General features: G+C 55.0%; 2 protein-coding genes across 5 annotated transcripts in view; one reads left to right on the top strand and one right to left on the bottom strand.

The window, feature by feature from the left end:
* The window catches only part of MDM4 (MDM4 regulator of p53), an 18,848-nt gene extending 15,551 nt beyond the window's left edge, over positions 1-3,297 (top strand). For 2 of the 3 annotated variants that reach the window (XM_015650737.3, XM_033519882.1), the window contains exons 9-11: positions 207-341; positions 867-947; positions 1,867-3,297. In XM_015650737.3, coding sequence (XP_015506223.1) covers positions 207-341; positions 867-947; positions 1,867-2,409 — 759 coding nt within the window. In that variant the 3' untranslated portion in view covers positions 2,410-3,297. The remainder of the gene's footprint in view (positions 1-206; positions 342-866; positions 948-1,866) is intronic. The other variant, XM_015650738.3, reaches the window with a different exon arrangement.
* Positions 3,298-4,920: 1,623 nt separating this feature from the next.
* Positions 4,921-19,226, bottom strand: LRRN2 (leucine rich repeat neuronal 2). Of its 2 annotated transcripts, none has more exons than XM_015650736.3 (2): positions 19,027-19,226; positions 4,921-7,238 (listed from the first exon to the last, which is right to left on the bottom strand). In XM_015650736.3, the coding sequence occupies exon 2, from the start codon at positions 6,989-6,991 to the stop codon at positions 4,964-4,966; it is 2,028 nt and encodes a 675-aa protein (XP_015506222.1). In that variant the 5' UTR covers positions 6,992-7,238; positions 19,027-19,226; the 3' UTR covers positions 4,921-4,963. The 2 variants fall into 2 exon arrangements, with proteins under 2 accessions (XP_015506222.1, XP_015506221.1); XM_015650735.3 differs by lacking the exon at positions 19,027-19,226 and adding an exon at positions 18,691-18,929.
* Between the last annotated feature and the right edge of the window lie 384 nt (positions 19,227-19,610).

Genomic DNA, 19,610 nt, shown 5'->3' with positions numbered 1-19,610 from the left:
GTGTGAGGGGAAATTGGGAAAAGAGGGAACTTTTGAGGTGGAAATTTGCGAAATGTTGGGAAAAGGGGAACCTGTGAGGTAGAAATTTTCAGGAGCAGGTTCTGAGGGCGGTGAGGGCTTTGGAGGTTGGTGGAGATGAAAACGGGGCAGCGCTGGATGTGGAGCTGCTCCTAAATGGATTTTCCTGGATGTTTTTTCCCCCTCAGGACATCGACACTGCCGTAGTTTCAGACACCACGGATGACCTGTGGTTCCTCAACGAGTGTCCCCTGGAGCAGGGCGGTGCTGGGCTCAAGGTGGAGGTGCTGGACTGTGAGGAGGTCCCAGAAGGTGACACCAAGGTACCTCTGCCGTGTTTTCCCTGTTTTAATTCATCCCACGGTGCCCTTGGAAAAGCTGAATCTGTTCCCATCCAGAGGTTAAATCCTGGTTAGGAAAGGCTGTCGCCATTCCTCGTGTGTTTGATGGTTTTCCTGCGTGGGTTTTGGCTGAAATTCGTATTTTCAAGGCATAAAATCGATTTAAAAAGGAATTAAAACTTCTTGCAGGAACTTAAGTGGGTTTCTAACCGATACCTGCAAGAGTTGTAAGTCAAAAATCGTGGAATTAAGTTTGGAAAAGGCTTTTAATGATCGAGTCCAGCTAAAGACTCAAAGAGAAAAATCTGATCACGGTAATCCAGCAAAATTTACCAACATTCTGCAAAATAACCACTGCAAAAATGGCTTTTTATTCACTTTTAGAAGTGATTTAATGAGGAGGGTGATGATGGGATCCTTTAACTGGGGTGTGCAGCGCCAGGCAAGCCATAAATACGGAATATTCCAACATTCCCACCCTCCGATAATGCTTTGCTGGAATTCCAGGTGGCTGAGGACGTGTGCTTGGATGAGCTGGAGGATTCCCAGTGCCTGAGTGATGACACGGATACAGAGGCTGCTGCTGAGGTGGGATTCTTGGGATCAGCATTACCTGGGGCTGGAAGGACTCATCCCACATCTACTCCTGGTTTTGGGGTGGAAAAGCTGATTTTCTTGTGGTTTTCCATAACAAAACAGTGGCTGGATGACATTATATTGATACCCAGGCATGGTTTAGTAAGGTTTTAATAAGGCTTTAATTATATTTTAATTCCATGTTGTCCTGTGGATGGAAATCTGGAGGATTAATCCTTGGAAGGGGCCTGGAAATTTCAAGTAGCACTTTAGAATCACTCAAAAAACCTCAGAATTTTAGTGGGTTTTAGCACAATATTAATAATTCTAGCAGAATTTTACTGGGTTTAGCAGTATTTCAGTAATTTTAGCAGAATTTTACTGGTTTTAGCAGGATTTTAGTAGTTCTAGCAGAATTTTTACGATTTTAACAGAATTTTCTAGGCTGGAATAAATGGGGATGTCCCTGGCTTTGGACAGCTGAGCCCTGGCTCTGCACTTGGGCAGCTCCTGCCCTTTATCTGTGAGATAATTAATTAATAAATCCATTAATTATGCAGATTCAACAGCTGGTAAGTGATGGGTGAGCCTGAAAAACAAATTCCTGCCAAATCCCAGGAGCTCTCCCCTTGAATTTTGAGCAAAAGATTAAAAATTCTATTGAAATTAAATAAAAATAAACTGCCCCAGCTTGGATTCTTCCAGAGGGCTGGGAGAGAGGAAGGAGAGGAATTCATGAGGGACAGATTTGGGATAAATCAATCCCAAGCCACGAAATGTTGATTTTCCAGCTTATAAATCACCCCTAAATACAAATTTTTTAACGAGGCTTCCTTGCTGCTTTTCCCACATGGCTAAAACGAGGAATACCCAAAAATAAATGGGATTTTTTATTTTTTTCCTGGATTTTTTTTTGCCTTAAATCCCTCAGGATTGCTGGCAATGCTCCAAGTGCAGGAAATTCAACTCTCCGGGGAAAAGGTACTGCTACCGCTGCTGGGCCCTGCGCAAGGACTGGTACCGGGACTGCCCCAAACTGCCCCATTCCCTGTCCCTTTCCAACATCAATTCCATGGAAAACCAGGAGCAGGATAGAGGGGTGGACGTCCCAGACTGTAGGAGGACGATTTCAGCCCCGGCTGGCCAAGCCAAGCACCTTTTCCTGGGAGAAAACAAACCCCGCGTGGATCCCGGCAGCTCCATCGAGTCCTTGGATTTGGCGCGGGATGGGAAAAACCGGGATTTCACCAAGCTGAAAAAAGAGGAGGAGGTGGAATCTTTGGAGAGCATCAAAACCCTGCTGAGTCCCTGCTTCCTGTGCCAGCACAGGCCTCGGGATGGGAATATTGTCCATGGAAGGACTGCTCACCTGGTGGCCTGCTTCAGGTGTGCCAGGATGCTGAAGAAGAAGAGATCACCGTGCCCGGTGTGCAGGAAGGAGATCAAGATGGTCATCAGGACCTTCATGGGCTAGCAGGATCTTCTGCTCCTAAAATAACCCCCAAAATAAGTTTTTTTTGCACAAAAACCCCCAATTCCAGAGCTTGGTCTGCAGGATCAGGATGGTCATCAGGACCTTCATGGGCTAGCAGGATCTTCTGCTCCTAAAATAACCCCCAAAATAAGGTTTTTTTGCACAAAAACCCCCAATTCCAGAGCTTGGTCTGCAGGATCAGAATGGTCATCAGGATCTTTATGGGGTAGCAGGGCCCTTTGCTCCTAAAATAACCCCAAAATGAGGATTTTTTGCACTCAGATTTCCATTTCAGTGTGTGCAGGAAAGAGATCAGGGTGATCACCGGGATCTTTATGGGCTAGCAGGACCTTCTGCCCCTAAAATAACCCCAAAATGAGGATTTTTGCACTCAAACCCAATTTCCAGAGCTCAGCCAGTGAAACCAAAGAAAACCAAGATTTAAATCCCACCAAGAATCCTCTGCAGGATCCACTTTTCCATGGAAATCACCTTGAGATCAAAACCCCAAAATTTTGGAAATTTTCCCAATTCCCCAGTTTCAGCCTGATTTTATCCTTTGGGATTCTTTCTCCTGACCCAGAGCAGAAGATTTGGGAAAAATCGTGACTTTTGGGATGGTTTTTTTTTCCATAAATCCCAACTTGTGCAATTCCTTTGGAGCTGAGGGATAAAAATAGAAATAAATATTTATGGTGGGAGGGCAGGGGATTTGTTTTGAAGAGAAGAAAAAGAACTTTATTCCTGATTTTTTTTATTGTTTAAGGTCGGCAGGTTGAAGAATTCCTTGCTCCCAAATGGGAAATAAATCCAAGTTTGTAATCCACACCTCTCAGGTCACAAATCAGACAGAAAAAAATAATAATAATGTTATATTTTGCTTTCTTTTTTGGGCTTTTTAGTTTCTATTTCATCTTTTATTTTAAATATATTTAAATTTATTCTGCCTCGTCTCTGTCCAGCAGGATTCAATTCCAGCAGCCTTGGGATATTTTGGGATGTTCCATCGGTCCTCACTTACCATTTAGGATAAAAATTCCTCATTTTTGAGTGAAAAGTGGCTTTAAAAACAAAACACAAACTTTTGAGGAATAAAATAATTCCTTTAAAGCTCCATTTCCACCCTTTTCAGGCACAATTTCCTCCTTTTCTGGCAGATATTTTTCCCATTCCAAGCAATTTTTTCCTATGTCCTGGTAATTTTTGCCCCCTTTTTGGGCAGATTTTCCCCTCAGTTTTTTTTTCCCATTTGCAGACAGACTTTTCCTTCTTTTTTAGGAAAATTTTTCCCCTTTCCAGGCAGATTTTGGACCTTTGTTCTCCAGCCCATTCCAGATCCCAATCCCATCTCCTCTGACATTCCCGTGGGATCACCCGCCCCATCCATCCCTGTGACAATTCCAAGCGGAGTTTTCCTCCCTTTTCCAGCTGTTTTTTTGGGATCAGCACTCCTGGAGCTCACTAGAGGGCACCCACACCCAGCTCCTGCCGCTCTCCTTCCTTCCAGGATCCACATTCCCGGCTGGAAAATTGGACACAAATCCCATGGATGGGAATTTGGTTTTTTCTGATTTCCCAACAACCCAGAAATCCAAGTTTTCCCCCCCATTCCCAAATCCCAGCGATGCCCCTTGGACCCCTCCAGGTGCATCCCAACATTCCCAGTTTTTTTTCCTTGTTTTTTTTTTTTTACACAAACCCGCGACTTCCTCCCTTCTTTTCTTCCTGTTATTTCCTTTTTTTTTTTAGGTTTTGGGGGTTTTTTAGGGTTTTTTTTTCACCCTTTATCCACAAAAGTTCTGGGATCTTGTGGGATCCTGGATCCATCCAGCCCCACAGGGAAGTGTCACCATCAGCATTTCCTGGGGTTTTCTTTTAAATCCCAAATCCCTTCCTCCTTTCCCTCCAGGTGACAGCAGTGACAAAGCAGGGGGTGACACTTGATGATCACAATGCTCCAAAGACCCCCCCAAAAAATAACCCCAAACCCCACACACATCCCAAAGGGAAAAAAAAAAAATTAAATTATTTTTAGGGGTTTTTTTAGGTTTTTCTTGTATTTCCAAAGCAGGGACTGTCCAGCGAGGGAGGTGACACTGGGGGTGCTTTGTTTGATGATCCCAACGCTCCAAAAAACCCCAGAGAAGAAACCCCAGACCCCACACAGATCCCAAAGGAAGGAACCTCTTTTTTTTTAGGGTTTTTTTAGGGTTTTTTTGTATTTCCAAAGCAGGGACTGTCCAGCGAGGGAGGTGACACCTCTGGGGTGTCCCTGGTGCCAGGGGGACGCAGGTTTGGGGTTCCTCTTTATGGCTCTTCACCCACTTGGGGCATCGTCCCCGCGGCATTCCCGGTCCCCTCCCATCTTCCCAGCAGGGTTTATTTGGGATCCACGGCCAAATCCAGCCCCTCCACACGGATCCAGAGGCTCCTCAAGGTCATGTCCATGAAATCCCGTTTTATCCCACACCCGTCGTGTTTTGGTAAAAAATCCCTTTCCCCCCTTCCCCACCCACCCCAAAACCCCGCTGAACCCCCCAAAATCCGTCCTCCCTCAGCACTCCAGGGGCGCTGCCTGCACCTCCACGGCCAGGAGGTGTCCCCGGGGCCGCACGGGATAAACCACGCGCACGGCCCCGGCGCCGTGGAGCGATTCCCGCCGGGATCCGGCGCGCGCCGCCATCCCCAGGAGCAGCAGGCACAGCAGCAGCGCCGTCACCAGCGTCCCCTGTCCCCACGGCATCCCCCGGCTGGCCTCTTTAGTCCTGGCGGTGACACACGCCACCCTGACCGGCGATGCCACCAAGGTGACGCGCAGACACGCCCGGTACTCGGTGTCGGGGCGCAGCCGGGTGACGTTGAAGCTGTGGGTGCCCGCCGGGATCCGCGCCGCGCCCAGCCGGGAGCCCGGCGCCGAGCTGGCCCAGGTGAGGTTGGAGGAGACGGCGTTGAGGCGCGGCCGCCAGGCCAGCAGGACGTGGTAGGGTTGGACGTCCACCACCAGCAGCTCCAGCTCGGCCCTGCCCAGCGGGAAGGAGCGGTTGACCAGCACGCGGACGCCGCGGGTGTCGGCGCCCAGCAGGTTGTGAGCCACGCACGTGTAGAGCCCGGCCTCGCGCGCCGCGATCCCGCGGATCTCCAGCGTCCCCTCGGAGTGCACCTTGAACTTTCCATCGTCCCCGAACGGCAGCAGCTTCACCCCGGCCGGCGTCACCCAGTAAATCTCCGGCTCCGGCTCCGCCAGCGCCCGGCAGTGCAGGGCCACGTCGTCGCCCACCTCGGCCTCCAGGCGCGCCGGGATGCTGCGGGCGGAGATGAGCGGCAGGCACTGCTCCGTCATCTCCTGGAAGGGAACGTCGCGGATGTGGCGGCGCTGGAGGTCGGGCGGCTCGGCGCAGAGCGTGGACTGGGGCTCGATGAAGCGCACGCGGGGCCGGGTGCTGTTGACCCAGCGGATGACGCAGTCGCAGCGCAGGGGGTTGCCGTGGATGCTGATCTCCTGCAGGTTGGGCAGCGACTCCACCGTCTGCCGGTGCAAGGCACTTAGGGCGTTGTTGTTGAGCATCAGCGTCTCCAGCTGCGGAAGGTGCTGGAAGGCCTTGGGGTGGATGAAGGACAGCTTGGGGTTGTTGGTGACGTCCAGCTTGGTCAGCTCGGGGAGGTTGATGAGGGCGAACTGGTCGATGGACACCAGCTCGTCCATGTTGTTGAGGCCCAGCTCCTTGAGGTGCAGCATGTTGGTGAAGTCGCTCTGCTTGACCCTCTGCAGCGGGTTCTTGTTCAGATCCAGGAATTTCAGGCCGGGCACCTGCTGCAGAGCCCTCTTGGGGACATCTGCCAGCTTGTTGTCATAGAAGGAGAGGCTCTCCAGGCTCCTCAACCCTTCCAGGGCGTAATCCGAGATCTCCCGCAGCTGCATCCCGGCCAGCACCAAACTCCGCAGGTTGCTCAGGGGCCGGAAATTCATGTCCAGGATGGCGTCCACCTTGTTCCCCCCGACCATGAGGATCTCCAGGCTGGGCAGCATCTGGAACCAGCGGCTGTCCAGCGTCCTCAGCAGGTTGGAGTTGAGGTGGAGCCGCAGGAGGCTGCCCAGGCCGGCGAAGGCGCGGGGGGCGATGCGGCGGAGCCGGTTGTGGTTCAGGTAGAGCTCCTGAAGGTTCCCCAAGCCCGGGAAGCTGCCGTCGGGCAGCTCGGAAAGCTGGTTCTCCTCCAGGTGCAGGCTGAGCAGCTGGGGCATGTTCCTGAGCCCAAAATCCCAGACGTCGGAGAAGCTGTTCTGCGACAGATCCAGCTCTGACAGGTTCCGCAGGTAGCCCAGCTCGCCCTGCTCCAGCCTGGCGATGTTGTTGCTCTGCAGCAGCAGGGTCTGGGTGCCCTCGGGCAGCTCCGGTGGCACCGAGGTGATGAAGAGGTCGTTGCAATCCACCGTGGCCGCCTCGCGGTAGGCGGAGCGGGGCGTGTACCAGGGCCGGATCTGGCAGACGCAGCGCGGGGGACACGCCACCCGCCAGGGCACCGTGGGCATGGCGCCGGCGGCCACCACGCACAGCAGGAGGCAGCTGGCCTGGAGGCCTCTCATTTTGGGCTGGAGAAGGTCACAGGGAGCATCCAGAGCTGGCCACGGCGTGACGGCGAGGTGGGGATGGCGCCCGTGGGGGGAGATGCTCCATGTGAGCCCCTGGAAGCGTCGGCCCCTGCCCAGCGCCCCCGAAATGGGAGCTCAAAGCACTGGGGGCGCCTCAGTCAGAGCTGGGACTCTTCTTCCTCCCCAAAGGAGTCGTTGCCAGGCTCAGCTGCATCTTCCGGGCTCCTCCTCGAGGTCATTCCTGGAGAAACAGCAAAGTTGGGTGAGAGGAGCTGCTGGGGAACAAGGGGCAGAGACAAGGAACAGGTTGGAGAGGTAAAAACCTGAGCACGGCACCCCCAGGGCCCTGCCCGGGACCCTCAGTGCCCTCAAAACTGCCCAGCAAATCATGAATTCCATTTTTTTATCCATGGCGTTCACTGTGCCCTTGTATCCCAGAGAATCTGGGTGGAATTATCCTGTGGAATCTGCCCAGGACCCCCAACACCCTTAGAACAAGTCCACGAGTTCCACTTTATATCCATGATTTAACTGTGTCCTCCCGTCCCACGGGATCTGGGTGGAATTATCCCGTGGAATCTGCCAAGGAACCTCAGAACAAATCCATGAATTCCATTTTATATCCATGGCATTTTCTGTTCCCTCTCATCCCAGAAAATCCAGGTGGGATTATCCCATGGAATCTGCCCAGGACCCCCAGCAGCCCCTGGATCTGTGGCTGAGCAGAGCCAGAGCTGCGGGCATTGGGGATAATTATCCATGGGGATAATTATCCATGGGGATAATCATCCATGGGGATAATCATCCTGCGGGCTCTGCTTGCTGCTCCTCATCCTCCCCAGCTCCAAACTCCCCCACCGGGGAGCTCCAGCCCCTCTTGCAGCCCTCAAATGGGATATTCCTTAGGGAAAACCTCCCCCAAACACTGGGAATGCTCAGGCTGGGATGGGTTTGAACCCCCCAGCACCTCCTGCCCCTCTCCCAGTCCAGCCAAAGCGGGAATGGAATTTGATTCCAAGATTTCCTCCAGCTCTCCTGCCCCACGCTGACCCAAATCCAACCTTTTCTTCCCTTAAAAGCCTCTCACCCAGCAGGGATAAAAAAAACCCAAACATTAAAAAAGCGGGAAAGGCAAAGTTTCTGTTTTATCCCCTGGAAAGGGCTCCCAAGCCGCGTTTATTCCTCATCGACTCCTCCTGGATCAATCCCGCTCTTTCCCTCCTTTCCCGCTGCTTTTAAAGCTGCTCCCGGAGAACCAGCATGAAAGGAAAAGATGGATCTATCGATTCCCGCTTCCCTCTGATGGATCCACACCTTTCCTTTTAAGTGCTCCGGCATTTTCGGGTCTATAAAAGTCTCCAGCTGTTCAAATATCTCGGGAATTTTTTCTCCTTAAATAAAATATATTACGGAGGGATTTGGGGGGGGTTATTTGTTTTCTTCAAGCTGTGGAGGAAAGTCTGGAAAAGGCACCTGGTTTCAACCCTGGTTTTCCAGGGAAAAGCCCCCCAGCTCTGCTGGTTTTGTCCATAATTGGATTTTATCCCGATTTTCCCAGCACAGGACAGGGTTTCTGCATGGATAGCTGGGAAAATTCCGGGATATGGGATAATCCAGGCCTTTGAACTTGTGGAAATATGATGGATTTGGGAAAACTTGGGACTAAAATCCATGGAAAGGAGCAAACTGGGAGGACAGGAAGAGCTTTGGCAGTGAGGGGTTCCCACTGAGGGGGAAAAATCCCGGGAAATGATGGGGCTGATCCCGCTCTGCCTGGGAAGCAGCTCCCGGAATTCCCGCTGGGGACAGGGTGGCCCTGCCCGCTGTCACTGCCGGTCCCGCGGCTCCGCTCCGAGTGTGACATTCCCGAGGGATGGGAAAATCTTGGAGCGAGCTGAGCTCGGGGCTGCTCTCTGACTTCTCCAGCTTTCCTGGCTTCTCCAGCTTCTCCATCTTCTCCATCTTTTCCAGCTTCTCCAGCTCCTCTGGATCCGGCACACACCAGGCATTGGGCAGATGGAAAGTGGCCATTGGGTGCTGTGGAAAAATCCTTCCCTCACCCATTCCTGGTTTTCCATCTCCATCCAGCCCCTGGGGAAAGTTGGGATGCTGGGAGCGGGGATCCTGCCTGGGGCAGGAGGGATTTCTCATGGAATGATGGAATCCTGGAATGGAATCCTCAAATCCCATCCAGTGCCACGGGCAGGGACATTCCCACTATCCCAGAGTGCTCCAGCCTGGCCTGGGACACTTCCAGGGATGGGGCAGCTACGGATTCTCTGGGAATTTCCAATCTGGAAATGAGTCAGGATTCCTGAAACTGGAATTTTTTATAGGATTGTGGAATGGTTTGGGTTGGAGGATCTTAAGGATCATCCCGGTCGTGCCCCTGCACAACATCCCAGGATGCTCCAGCCTGTCCTGGGACACTTCCAGGGCTGGGGCATCCATGGATTCTCTGGGAATTCCATCCCAGCTCCTCCCAGGGAGGGATTTCATCCCAAAATCCCACCTAACCCCACCCTCGCCAGGAAACCGGGACCCTCCAGCATCTCCCAACTCCGAGCAAACCCCAGCGCCTCTTCCGGAGCGAATCTCCCGGCTCAGCCGGGAAAACAAGCGGAGAAACGACGGGACAAAGGAGGAAAAAATAGAGGGGAAAAAGGAGAAAAAGAGGGAAAAATGAGGAAGAATTAAAGGGACAAAGGGCCCCGAATGTCGCCGGCACCGTGGCAACCGCCCCCCCTCGCCGCTCATCTGTATTCCCGGGCTGAGCCCCGCGGCCGCCGCAGCTTCCATGGAAACCTCGAGCTCCCGGAACGCGGCGCTGGAGACGGGAGATGGGATCCAGGAGCCGCCACAGGGAAAACTTTGTGTCTTTAAGGGCGTTCTCGGAAATCCCGGCGGGTTTTTGTGCTCGGAAGTTGGGCGGGTGGGTGTTCCCGAGGTGGACGTTGCCAGGATGGGATTTCCTGGGATACGAGGATGGTCCTGGGATGGGAGAGTTTTCCTGGGATATGAGGCTTTTCCTGGGATACGAGGCCGTTCCTACCCCCCTTTCCTTCACCCCCCAAAGCCAGCAGCACCCCGAGGGTGACAGCGATGTCCCCACACGTGTCCCCATGTGCCACCCCCTGTCCCTCACAGCAGCCTCCAGCTGCCGTTTCGGGATGTTATTCCCTAAAAATGAACATTTCCAGGGGAAATCTGGAGAACATTTCCACGGGAAACCTGGCAAAGTTCCTGCCGAGGTTTGAGCCGGAATTTTTTGCTCAGGAAAAGCGGCTTTGGAAGCGTTTGCTTGGAGCTATTCCCAGCGGGAGGAGGGTGCGTTTAGATGGGATTTTGGGAAGAAATCGGCACCGCTTTTCCCACCCCTGGAGGTGTCCAAAGCCAGGCTGGAACCACCAGGATCGGGAGAATCTGCTCCAAACCCGCGATGATGCTTTTCCAGCGATTTCTCCCCTCCCTCAATCCTTGTTTTGTGCACAGGGATGAGATTTTTATTTTTTTTTTAATTTTAAATTCCCGTATTTCCCCATCCTCCTGCATCTCCGTGGGCAGTGAAGGCGATAACGTGATTCCCGTTATTCCTGTTTGTCTGGGAAGCAGCCAGGAGCTAAAAACGCAGCCGGGGGTAGCAAAGAGCTCGGCTGGGGCGCCCGGGGGCTGCAGCCGCCTCTTCTCTCTTATCTCGGTGCTTCTCTGCCTCTCTCCGGCTGGATTTTAATGAGGAGGGCTGGGAAATCAGCCTGCTGTGCTCATCCTGCCGCTTCCAGGCCCTGGAATTGCTGTCTCGCCTTTGGAATTGTTGTTTTGCCTCTGGGATCGTTGTTCTGCTTGTGGTTTTCCCCCCCACTTCAAAAAGCTCCCATGAGGTTCCTGTGGTTTCCCTGATCCAGGCTCAGCCTCCAGCCTGGAAAGAAGGTGGAATTTGGTCCTCTTGGCAGCAAACTGCATATTCCAGATCCAAATTCCGTTTGGATCCCGCCGTCATTCCCTAGGGATCGCACATCCCATCCCGCGGGAGCGTCGGAGGTTGACGAGATGCTCCGGTGGCTGGGCTGGATCCCATCTCCAAAACTCAGCCCAGCGCCTCCCGTGGGGTTCTGAATGTCCATTCCTGTCGGGATAAATCCCCAGGGATCTTCCCGGCCTGTCTCCCTCCTCCATTTGGAAAAATCGGGAGCGAGAGCTCAGCAGGGAGCGGGGCCGGGGAGAGCGGGACGCTCCCGGGGACAGCGACAGCTCCTGGGGTGGCTTCCAGCTCTTCCTGGGACATCCCGGACCATGGCCAGGATCAGGAGAGGATCCAGGAGCCAAATCCGGGCTGTGAGAAGCCTCAAATCCATCATTTTTATCCAGGAAGTCTCAAATCCATCATTTTTAGCCTTGGGGCCGTCTCGTTTTATCCCCGAGCCTCAGGGCATGGCGTTAACTGGAACATTTGGAATTGTCCAAATTCCATGGGGGGAAAAAGCTGGCTGAGCTCTGCCCCTGGAGAAATCCGGGACCGGGGAGATGGAATTTTGGCTGGATTGTCCTTTCCTCTGGAGAATCCAGGTTTTTAACCCCCCCGAGCTGCGCTGGGCTGCAGCTCTCTGCATTTTTGGGAGCAGCTCCAGCGCCTGGCAGCGGCTCCGGGCTGCAGCAGGAGCTGAACTCCGGCTGTTCCCAAATCCCACGTTTCCAACGGCAAATCGAGAACATTCCTGGCAGAAAGGGGATGGGGAAGGAGGAAAAAGCTGATTTTGGGGTATTTATCTCCCTGACACCTCTCTCTGTTGTGATTTGCAGAGCCTCGGCTCGTTTTTCCTCCCGCACAGGGCCGTGATTCCCTGGAATTTCCCAATCCAGTCTTTTCCCATCCAGGCAGGAGAGGTCAGAGCTGCATTCCCAGAATATCCCGAATATTCCCCTCCTGCCACACGCCCTTCCCGCCTGTGGCTGCCGAGTTTTTCCAGAGCCACCCCCTGGATCTCCTTCCTGAGGGATCATTTAGAGCCCTTCCCATCGCTGAGGATTCCTGGGAATGCTCAGGATCCACATCCCGCTGGAAAATCCCTCCCTGAGAGCCCAGGGAAGGGCTCAACCCCCCAGAATTCCATGGAATGTTCTGCTCCATTCAGGGCCACTCCAGGGACGCCGCTGTGTCATTCCCAGTGCCCTTCCCGGCGGGAATGATCGATAATTAATTCCTCATTAACATTTGCAGAGCAGCTCCCTCCAAACCTCCCCCCCTTCCCCTTCTCCAAGGGCAGCGGGGTGGGGACGGGACGCTGCCGGGAATGTCAAAGGATTCGAGCTCCCAAATCCACCTGGTTTTCCATCAATTTGTGGCATCCAAAGGCCACGGAGGCCTGCGGAGCGCATCCCAACCAATCCGCTCCCACTGGAAACGCTGGAGGAGGCGGCTCCCGGCATTCCAGGATCCTGGATTGGGTGGGAAAACCTCCCAGCCCTCAAATCCAAAGGTTGGGAATGGCCGGGGGCTGCTCCAGCGCGGCCCCTCGGGGTATTTTGGGAAGGAATTTTCCTCCAGCGCGGCGTTGGTGTGGGATTCCCTCCGGAGGGATAAATCCAGGCTCCATAAACCTCCCCCAGGCAGGGAGGGAGGGGAAATCCAGGTTATTCAAAGTGGGGAAAAAAAGCCGGGAATGATTCCCTGGCTGTGATTAAAACCGAACCCGTGGTGGGAGAGCTCCTGTTATTTCTCCAGAGGTTCCTGTGGCTGGGAAAAATATTCCTGTCTTTGGGAAAAATATTCCTGTGGTTGGGAAAAATATTCCTGTCTTTGGGAAAAATATTCCCAATCTCAGGGCTATTGCTGCAAGCGGGAATGCTGCACAGGGAGGCTGGAGAGGGCTGGAGAACCAGGAATTTCACTGGAGAACTGGGAATATCACTGGAGAACAGAGAATTTCACTGGAGAAGCGGGAATATCACTGGAGTACCGGGAATTTCACTGGAGAACCGGGAATTTCGCTCTGGTGTGGATGCTCCACTGGGCTCTTCCCGCTTCCAGCTTTTTTGTCTCTCCATCCATGGATGAAACTGCTCCTCCCGGAGGAAAGGGAGGCAGGGATGGGGAAGAGATTCCAGGGAATTTCAGCCTCGGGAATGGGCGCTGGGATGGGGTCACAAAGAGCGGGGAGACCCCCAAGGCTGTCCCCACGGAATTCCAGCTCAGGGTGGCACCTGTGGAAGCGCCGTGGGATCAGAGCCATTCCCAATCCCAGGGAAGCCTCTCCCTGTTTTTTCCTGGAGCATCCCAACCTCTGTGGATGCCGTAAAGGCTGGGAATGACCAAACCCATCCCGACCCCGTGGAATCACATCCCAACCGTGCCCACCGATCCCGTCCTGCGGATCCCCGGGTCCCGCAGCTGCCGCTCCCGTGGCCGGGAATGCCTCTGGAATTCCACAAGGAATTCCCGGCAGGGCCCAGCTCCCAATTCCTGACAAATCCCAAGGCTGGAATCTCTGGCCGCAGGTCAGGGTGAAAAGGAGGGAAGCTCCAGCAATAAAAAATAAAAAAAAAAAGCCGGGAAAAGATCAAATCCAGGTTTTCCAAGCGGATCCAGCCCCGCCTAGGAAGGGGAACAACCTCCAGCATCCCAAAAAAAGCCGTGGATCGACGCGGATGCCAAGGAATCATTAGGAATCCTAAGGAAAATGTACGGTTGCCATGGCAACTGCCAGGCAGGGCTCCGGGGCTGCCTCGCCCCCTCCCCGGGCACGGAGCGGATCCGTGGGATGGAGAAAAATCCCTCTGGAAGCGCCGGGAAAGGCTCGGGGAGTTGGGGTTTCTCTGGAATTTTGGGGGTTGAGCCTCTCCCGGCGCTCCCAGAGTGGGATTTTCCAGCGGGATGTGGATCCTGCGCATCCTCCCCGGTGCCCACCGGCTGGAAAAACCCTCCCCGATTCCCGGTAAATTCCACTTCCAGCCTCTCTGGAATCAAATCATCCCACTGAGCTCTGGGAGATGAGGGAAAAGGGAATTAATCCATGGAGGAAAAACTGGGATGAGCCAGGGTGAGATGGCCACGGGCAGCGCTGGGAATGGCCCTGGGGCAGGAAGAAAAAGCTTCAGAGATCCAAGGAATATCCCAGCTGCTCATCCCCCTCATTCCCATGGAAAAATCCCTCTGTTTCCAGGGATTCTGCAGCAGGAAAACCTGGAAAATGCAGCAGGAAAAGCTGATCCCTGTCCCCATAAACCTTGAGGGCTCCTGATGGATCCAAATCCATTTCCCAAATCCATTTCCCAAATCCGTTTCCCAATCCCACCACGAGTGTGGACACAGCAGGAGAAATTCCTGCTTTCCCATTTTTTCAGCATCTTGGGAATTCCAGGAAAACTGAGAAAATCCTGGGCCAAGCCAAAGGAAGCAGCACTTCCCAAGAGGATTTTACTGGGAAAAAGGGAGCCAAGGAGTTATTAAAGAGCCATAAAAACAGCTGGAAAATGTCCCTGAAATCCCCTTTTTTTTTAACAAGAATTCCATGAAAAGGGAATTTCAGCGTGGATGGAAATTCAGGGACTTGGAATTCTGAAGGACCGACCCAGATCCTGCCCCTCGCTGATTCCAAAGGGATGAATCCTGCCGAACTCCGGGAATTCGGGAATGCGGGAGCTTCCCAGAGCCAGGATCGGGACAACCCATCCCTGGAGCTCGTGGGAGTTGCGAAAAGTGACTCAGGAATGGGACCGAGCTCAGAATTTTCCATGGGAATCCAAACATTCCTGGGAAAAGTGCGGCTCCGCAGCAATTTGCAAATTGGCCGTCTCCCTTTTTCCTTTTTTTCCTTGGTTTTTTTTGGAATTTCAAGGCGAGGGAGAGGCTTTGATGAGGCGTCAAACGCCGCTTGGAGCGGCCAAAATATTCCTTGGAATTTAAGGATCGTCCTGGAAAGGGCGACAACCACACGGTGGAAAAGCTTTGGAAAAGCTTCTCCTGGCACAGATGGAATCGGCGCATTTTTAATGGATCATAAATAGGAAAAATCCCTTTTTTTTTCTCTTTTCCAGGTAGCCAGGATTTGTATTTTTAATCCTTTTTTTTTTTCCCCTCTTTATTCCCAAAGGTCCTGCTGGGAATCAGGGAAGCAAAGCTGCTTTTTTTCCTTCCTAAATAAAGATCTGGAGCCGGCTCCTCTGATCCTTCGGGAAAAGCTGGTTAAGATGCAAAACCCCTTTTCCTGCTGATTCCAAATTCCTCATTTAAAATTCCTTAATAAAGCTTTTCTCTTCCCAAAAAAACCAATTCCTTTCCCAGCCTGGATTCTCCTCATTTTGTCCACTGGGAAGGACAAAGCCCTAAATTCACCTGGAATTGATTATTTATTTTTTAGGATGTTTCCAAATTCCATTAGAAATGGGATTTTAACAGAGATTTGGGGATTCTGGAGACTGGAGAGGGTCAGGAAGATCCAGGATCATTCCTGGAGGGAAAACCCAGCCTTAATTCCAAGCGGGCGCTGGTGAATAATTTATCCCAAATCATTTATCCCAAATAATTTATCCTGGATAATTTACCCCGAATAATTTATGGATCAAGTCTGGGTGAGAAGAGCCCCAGACTTCAGTCCCAATTAAGGCCTTTGTGAATTGTCTGGGAACGGATCCCAATTTTTCCCATATTTATTTGTTCTCTGGGATCGCGCTCCAAACAGAGCCGCCACGTAATTCCTGCTTTTCCCGAGTGTTTGCAAACAGCTCCCACTGCCAGGATTTGGAGCAGGGCCGGAGTTTTCCAGCTCCTATCCCACCTTGGAATGTCTGGGAATTTTCCATGGGAAAATCCTGGCTGGATGGAGAAGGGACAGCAAAGAATCCCGGGGCGGTTTTCCCAAAAAAATCTTAAATCTGAGCCGCTGGATCCATTTTTTCCAAAGCTTTCCATAAATAAATGGATGTTCTGGATAAATGGAAGCTGGAAGCAGCCAGGTTTATCCAGGTTTATCCAGGTTTATCCAGGTTTATCCCCTGACTCCGGAGCAGCGATCCTGATCCCAAAATTCCACCCCAAAATCCCAGTGTGGGGCTTTTCCCACAGGGAACGCCCCCAAATTTCAGGAGTTTTAAACTCATCCCATTTTCCTGCTTATCCCGGTGCCCTGGCAGGAAGCATTGGGATTGGAATTCTCCTTGCCCAGCTGAACTGGGAATTATTCCCTCGGGAATAATCCCATAAAACCAAAGTCACGAGGGAGAGAGATCCCAGCCCTCATTCCAGGGGCTGGAACCTTGGGATTGGGAACAGTGGGAACAGCTCCTTCACGTCCTGGAAAAGGGATTTGGGAGCAGAATGGAGGTGGGGGCGAATTTCTGTGTCCTGGACTGGCTCTTTGGGAAAATCGGGAATGTTATCCCATGGAATCTCCCAGGGAAGGGAAGAGGCGTTAATGACCAGGGTGATCCAGGAGAAAATCCGGGAATAAAGGGGCAGAGCTGCGTGTTTGGGATTCACCTGGACAGGCGGCATTCCCAACTTTTCCCATGCAGCTCTGGACATTCCCGGCATCCCCCCAATCCCTGTCCCAGCCCGGAAATCCAGGATCACGTCCCGAAACGGCAGGGAACTGTTTTTCCAGCTAAAAGCAGGAGCAGGGATGATCCCTCGGCTGCCTCTGGAATCAGAATTCCATGGGAATCCGAGCTTCCATGGGAATGGGAGCAGCTCCTCTGAACCCTCCAGGGGGCAATTCCAGCTCAACGCCCGCGGTTTTGGGAAAAGCGGAATTCCTGCAGCTCCACAGCCCCGCTGAGACAGGATGGGGTCGGGATGGGCTTGGATTGGGAATTCCTGCACAATTCCCGGCCCTTTTCCCTGTGCCAGAGGGATCCCACAGGCTCTGCCAGGGCTCCGCTCCCGGTTTTCTGCTGCGGATGGGAAGAGAGATCCCAAGGAAAGGGAAGGGTTGGGAATGGGGAGGGAGATCCCAGAAAAAGAGAAAGGTTGGGAATGGGAAGGGAGATCCCAAGGAAAGGGAAGGGTTGGGAATGGGAAGGGAGATCCCAGCCAAGGGGAAGGGTTGGGAATGGCCGAGGAGCGGAGGCCGAGCCCGGCTCAGATCCCGATCCCGCTCTGCCACTTCCAGCGGTGGCAGCAGGTGACAGAGCCGCTCCCTCTGCCCGCAGAGGGGACACAGAGAGCCGGGAATGCCAGGAAAAGCCTCAGCAGGGCAGGATCGGGATCCTCTGGCACAGGGAGCCAGGGCTGGAGCCGGGAGACGCTGCCCCATGTCCCCGGCGCCACCCGAGGGACATCCCAGGACAATCCCAGGACAGGGAATCTTGTCCTGAGCCAGCTCCCGTCACCGCAGGCTCGGGATGAGCGGGCCGAGGATGAGCCATCCCCATCGCGGCTTTTCCAGGGGCTCTGCCCGCATCCAGGCTGCGGGATCGGGGCTCCAGGGAGGGCAGGGCTGGCTCCTGGCTCGGCACCAGCGCCGCGTCCCGAGGAGGGGACAGGGAGGGGACAGGGAGGGGACACAGAGGGGACACAGGAGGGGACACAGGAGGGGACAGAGGTGGCTCCGGAGCTGCCGGCACATCCAGCCTGGAGGAAGCGGATCCCGGTGCCCAGGAGCGATGGCAGCACCCACCTGCAGCTCCCAGCCAGCATCCCTGGAAACGCCGCTCCAAGGGGCTTTTCCCGGCGCCCAGCACACCCCGCTGCCCTCTGGGTTCTCACCGGGACCAGCCCTGCGCCTCCAGAGGCTTCTCCCGCTCCTCCTGACTGCCTCCAATCCCTTTTCCCAGGCTCTGGGAGAAGCCAGGGGAGGCGGCCAGGGCCGGGCTGAGCACCGGGAGAGGCGAGGGCAGCGCTCGGGGTCCCTGCCAGCCCCGAGCCCGTTCCCGGAGCAGCTCCCGGGATGATCCCGGGGCTCTCCCGGCCGGCAGGGCGCAGCCCCGGGCAGGGCTGGGCGCTGGCACGGGGAGCCGGGCACTGCGGGCGGGTGCAGCCGCGGCGGGGAGGGGCAGCGGGGGGAGGTAAACACGGCACCGGCCCAGAAAGCAGGAAAATGACATTAAAATGACACCGAAATGACAGCGCGGCTGTTCCCGACGTGTCCTTTGCCATCACCTTTGCTGTCCCCTCCTCCTCTGCTGGCTGTCCCCTCCCTGGGGTGGCCGAGGGGGTGAAGGAGGGCTGGGCAGGAGCCCCAAGGACCGCGATGTTTATGAATTCCACACCGAATGTCCCTCCCGTCACATTTTCCGCGTCGCTCGGGCACCGAGGGGTTAATGCCCGGGAAGCGCCGCTCCCGCCTGGATCGCATCCTGCCAGCATCCCTGGATTCCGGCCCCGCCGGCGGCTCCGTGACCAGCGCATCCCCCCCCGGCTCCGCCGCCCGCACCCCCCATTCCCACCCGAGCCGGGCTGAGGATCCGCTGGATCCCAGAGGAGTTTCCAGGAGCGGGAATGCGGCTCCCCGCACCTGGGAACCATCCCTGGCTGCCTCCCGTAGCCTTCACCCCCTCCCGAAGCACCGCTCGCTGTCCATTCCCTATTTTTCTTTCCCACCCCTTTTATTTCCAAAGGCACCGTTTCTCCTCAAATCCACCACCGAGCAGGGAGAGCGAAGCTCTGGAATGGGAAAAAACCAAACCCCTGCAGAGCCCAGGAGCCCCCCAAAGTCACCCCCGGCCGAAACCCCAAACCACGGCGGTGGCCCCCGACTCACCCTCCGAGTCTGTCCCCGTCCCCCGGCGCCGCTGTCACCGCCTGCCACCCCCCGCCACAGCTGCCCGCACATCTGGCTCGGCTGGCAGACAAAAGGCCGGGTGGCTCTGGGGCTGTCCTTGTCGCTCAGGACGGGGACAGGGCCAGCAGGAGCCTCCGGCCACGCTGACCCTCGGGGCTGGAGGCGGCGGGGAGAGCCCTTCACCCTTCGCTCGCCCGGCGCCTTTGCAGCCGCTCAGTCCCCGCTCCCCTCCTCCTCCTCCTCCCTCCCCAATCCTCCTCCCCAATCCTCCTCCTCCTCCTCACTCCAGCCTTGTCTCCACGACGTGCCACCCACCCGAGGCAGCTCCTGCCGGCTGCGCCTTAACCCCTGCGGCTCCGGCAGCAGCCGCGGCCTCTCCCGGGGGATGTTCCCGAGGGATGAAGCCGCTCCTGGGGATGCTGAGCCGGCCCTGGGGATCCGCAGTGCTCCCGCTGCGCCACCGCCGTCCCCTCCCCGCAGGCGGGGGTCGCCGAGCCCGGGGGCTGCGGGGGTGGTTGGGAAGGGAGCGGGACGCTCGGCGGATTTGGGATTTGAGTCCCGAATTTCTTTCTGCCCACCGGGATTTCTTGGCATTTTCAGAGATCCGGCCGAGCGCGGCCCCGCCAGCCGCGTGTCCCTCCCTCCCCAAGGGCCCCGCCAGCCGCGTGTCCCGCAGACACCCCGCGGGGTTCCCAGCTCGCTCCCCAAGCAGGACGCGCTGCCAGCGGCTGGTTTCCCCCAAAAGTGAATGTTCAGGGACTCTTAACCTCGGGAAAAAAACTGGGAAGAATCTGCCTTTTGCTCAGGAGAGAGCTGGGGTCGCAGCTGTGTCACCCGGGGCGCTGTGGAGACCCCCAGCCACGGTGACACCCAACGTGACATGGGGACAGGGACCTGTC

Source organism: Parus major, chromosome 26, assembly GCF_001522545.3.
Source record: "Parus major isolate Abel chromosome 26, Parus_major1.1, whole genome shotgun sequence".
NCBI classification, from domain to species: Eukaryota; Metazoa; Chordata; class Aves; order Passeriformes; family Paridae; genus Parus; species Parus major.
This window is presented reverse-complemented; position numbering and strand designations above follow the sequence as displayed.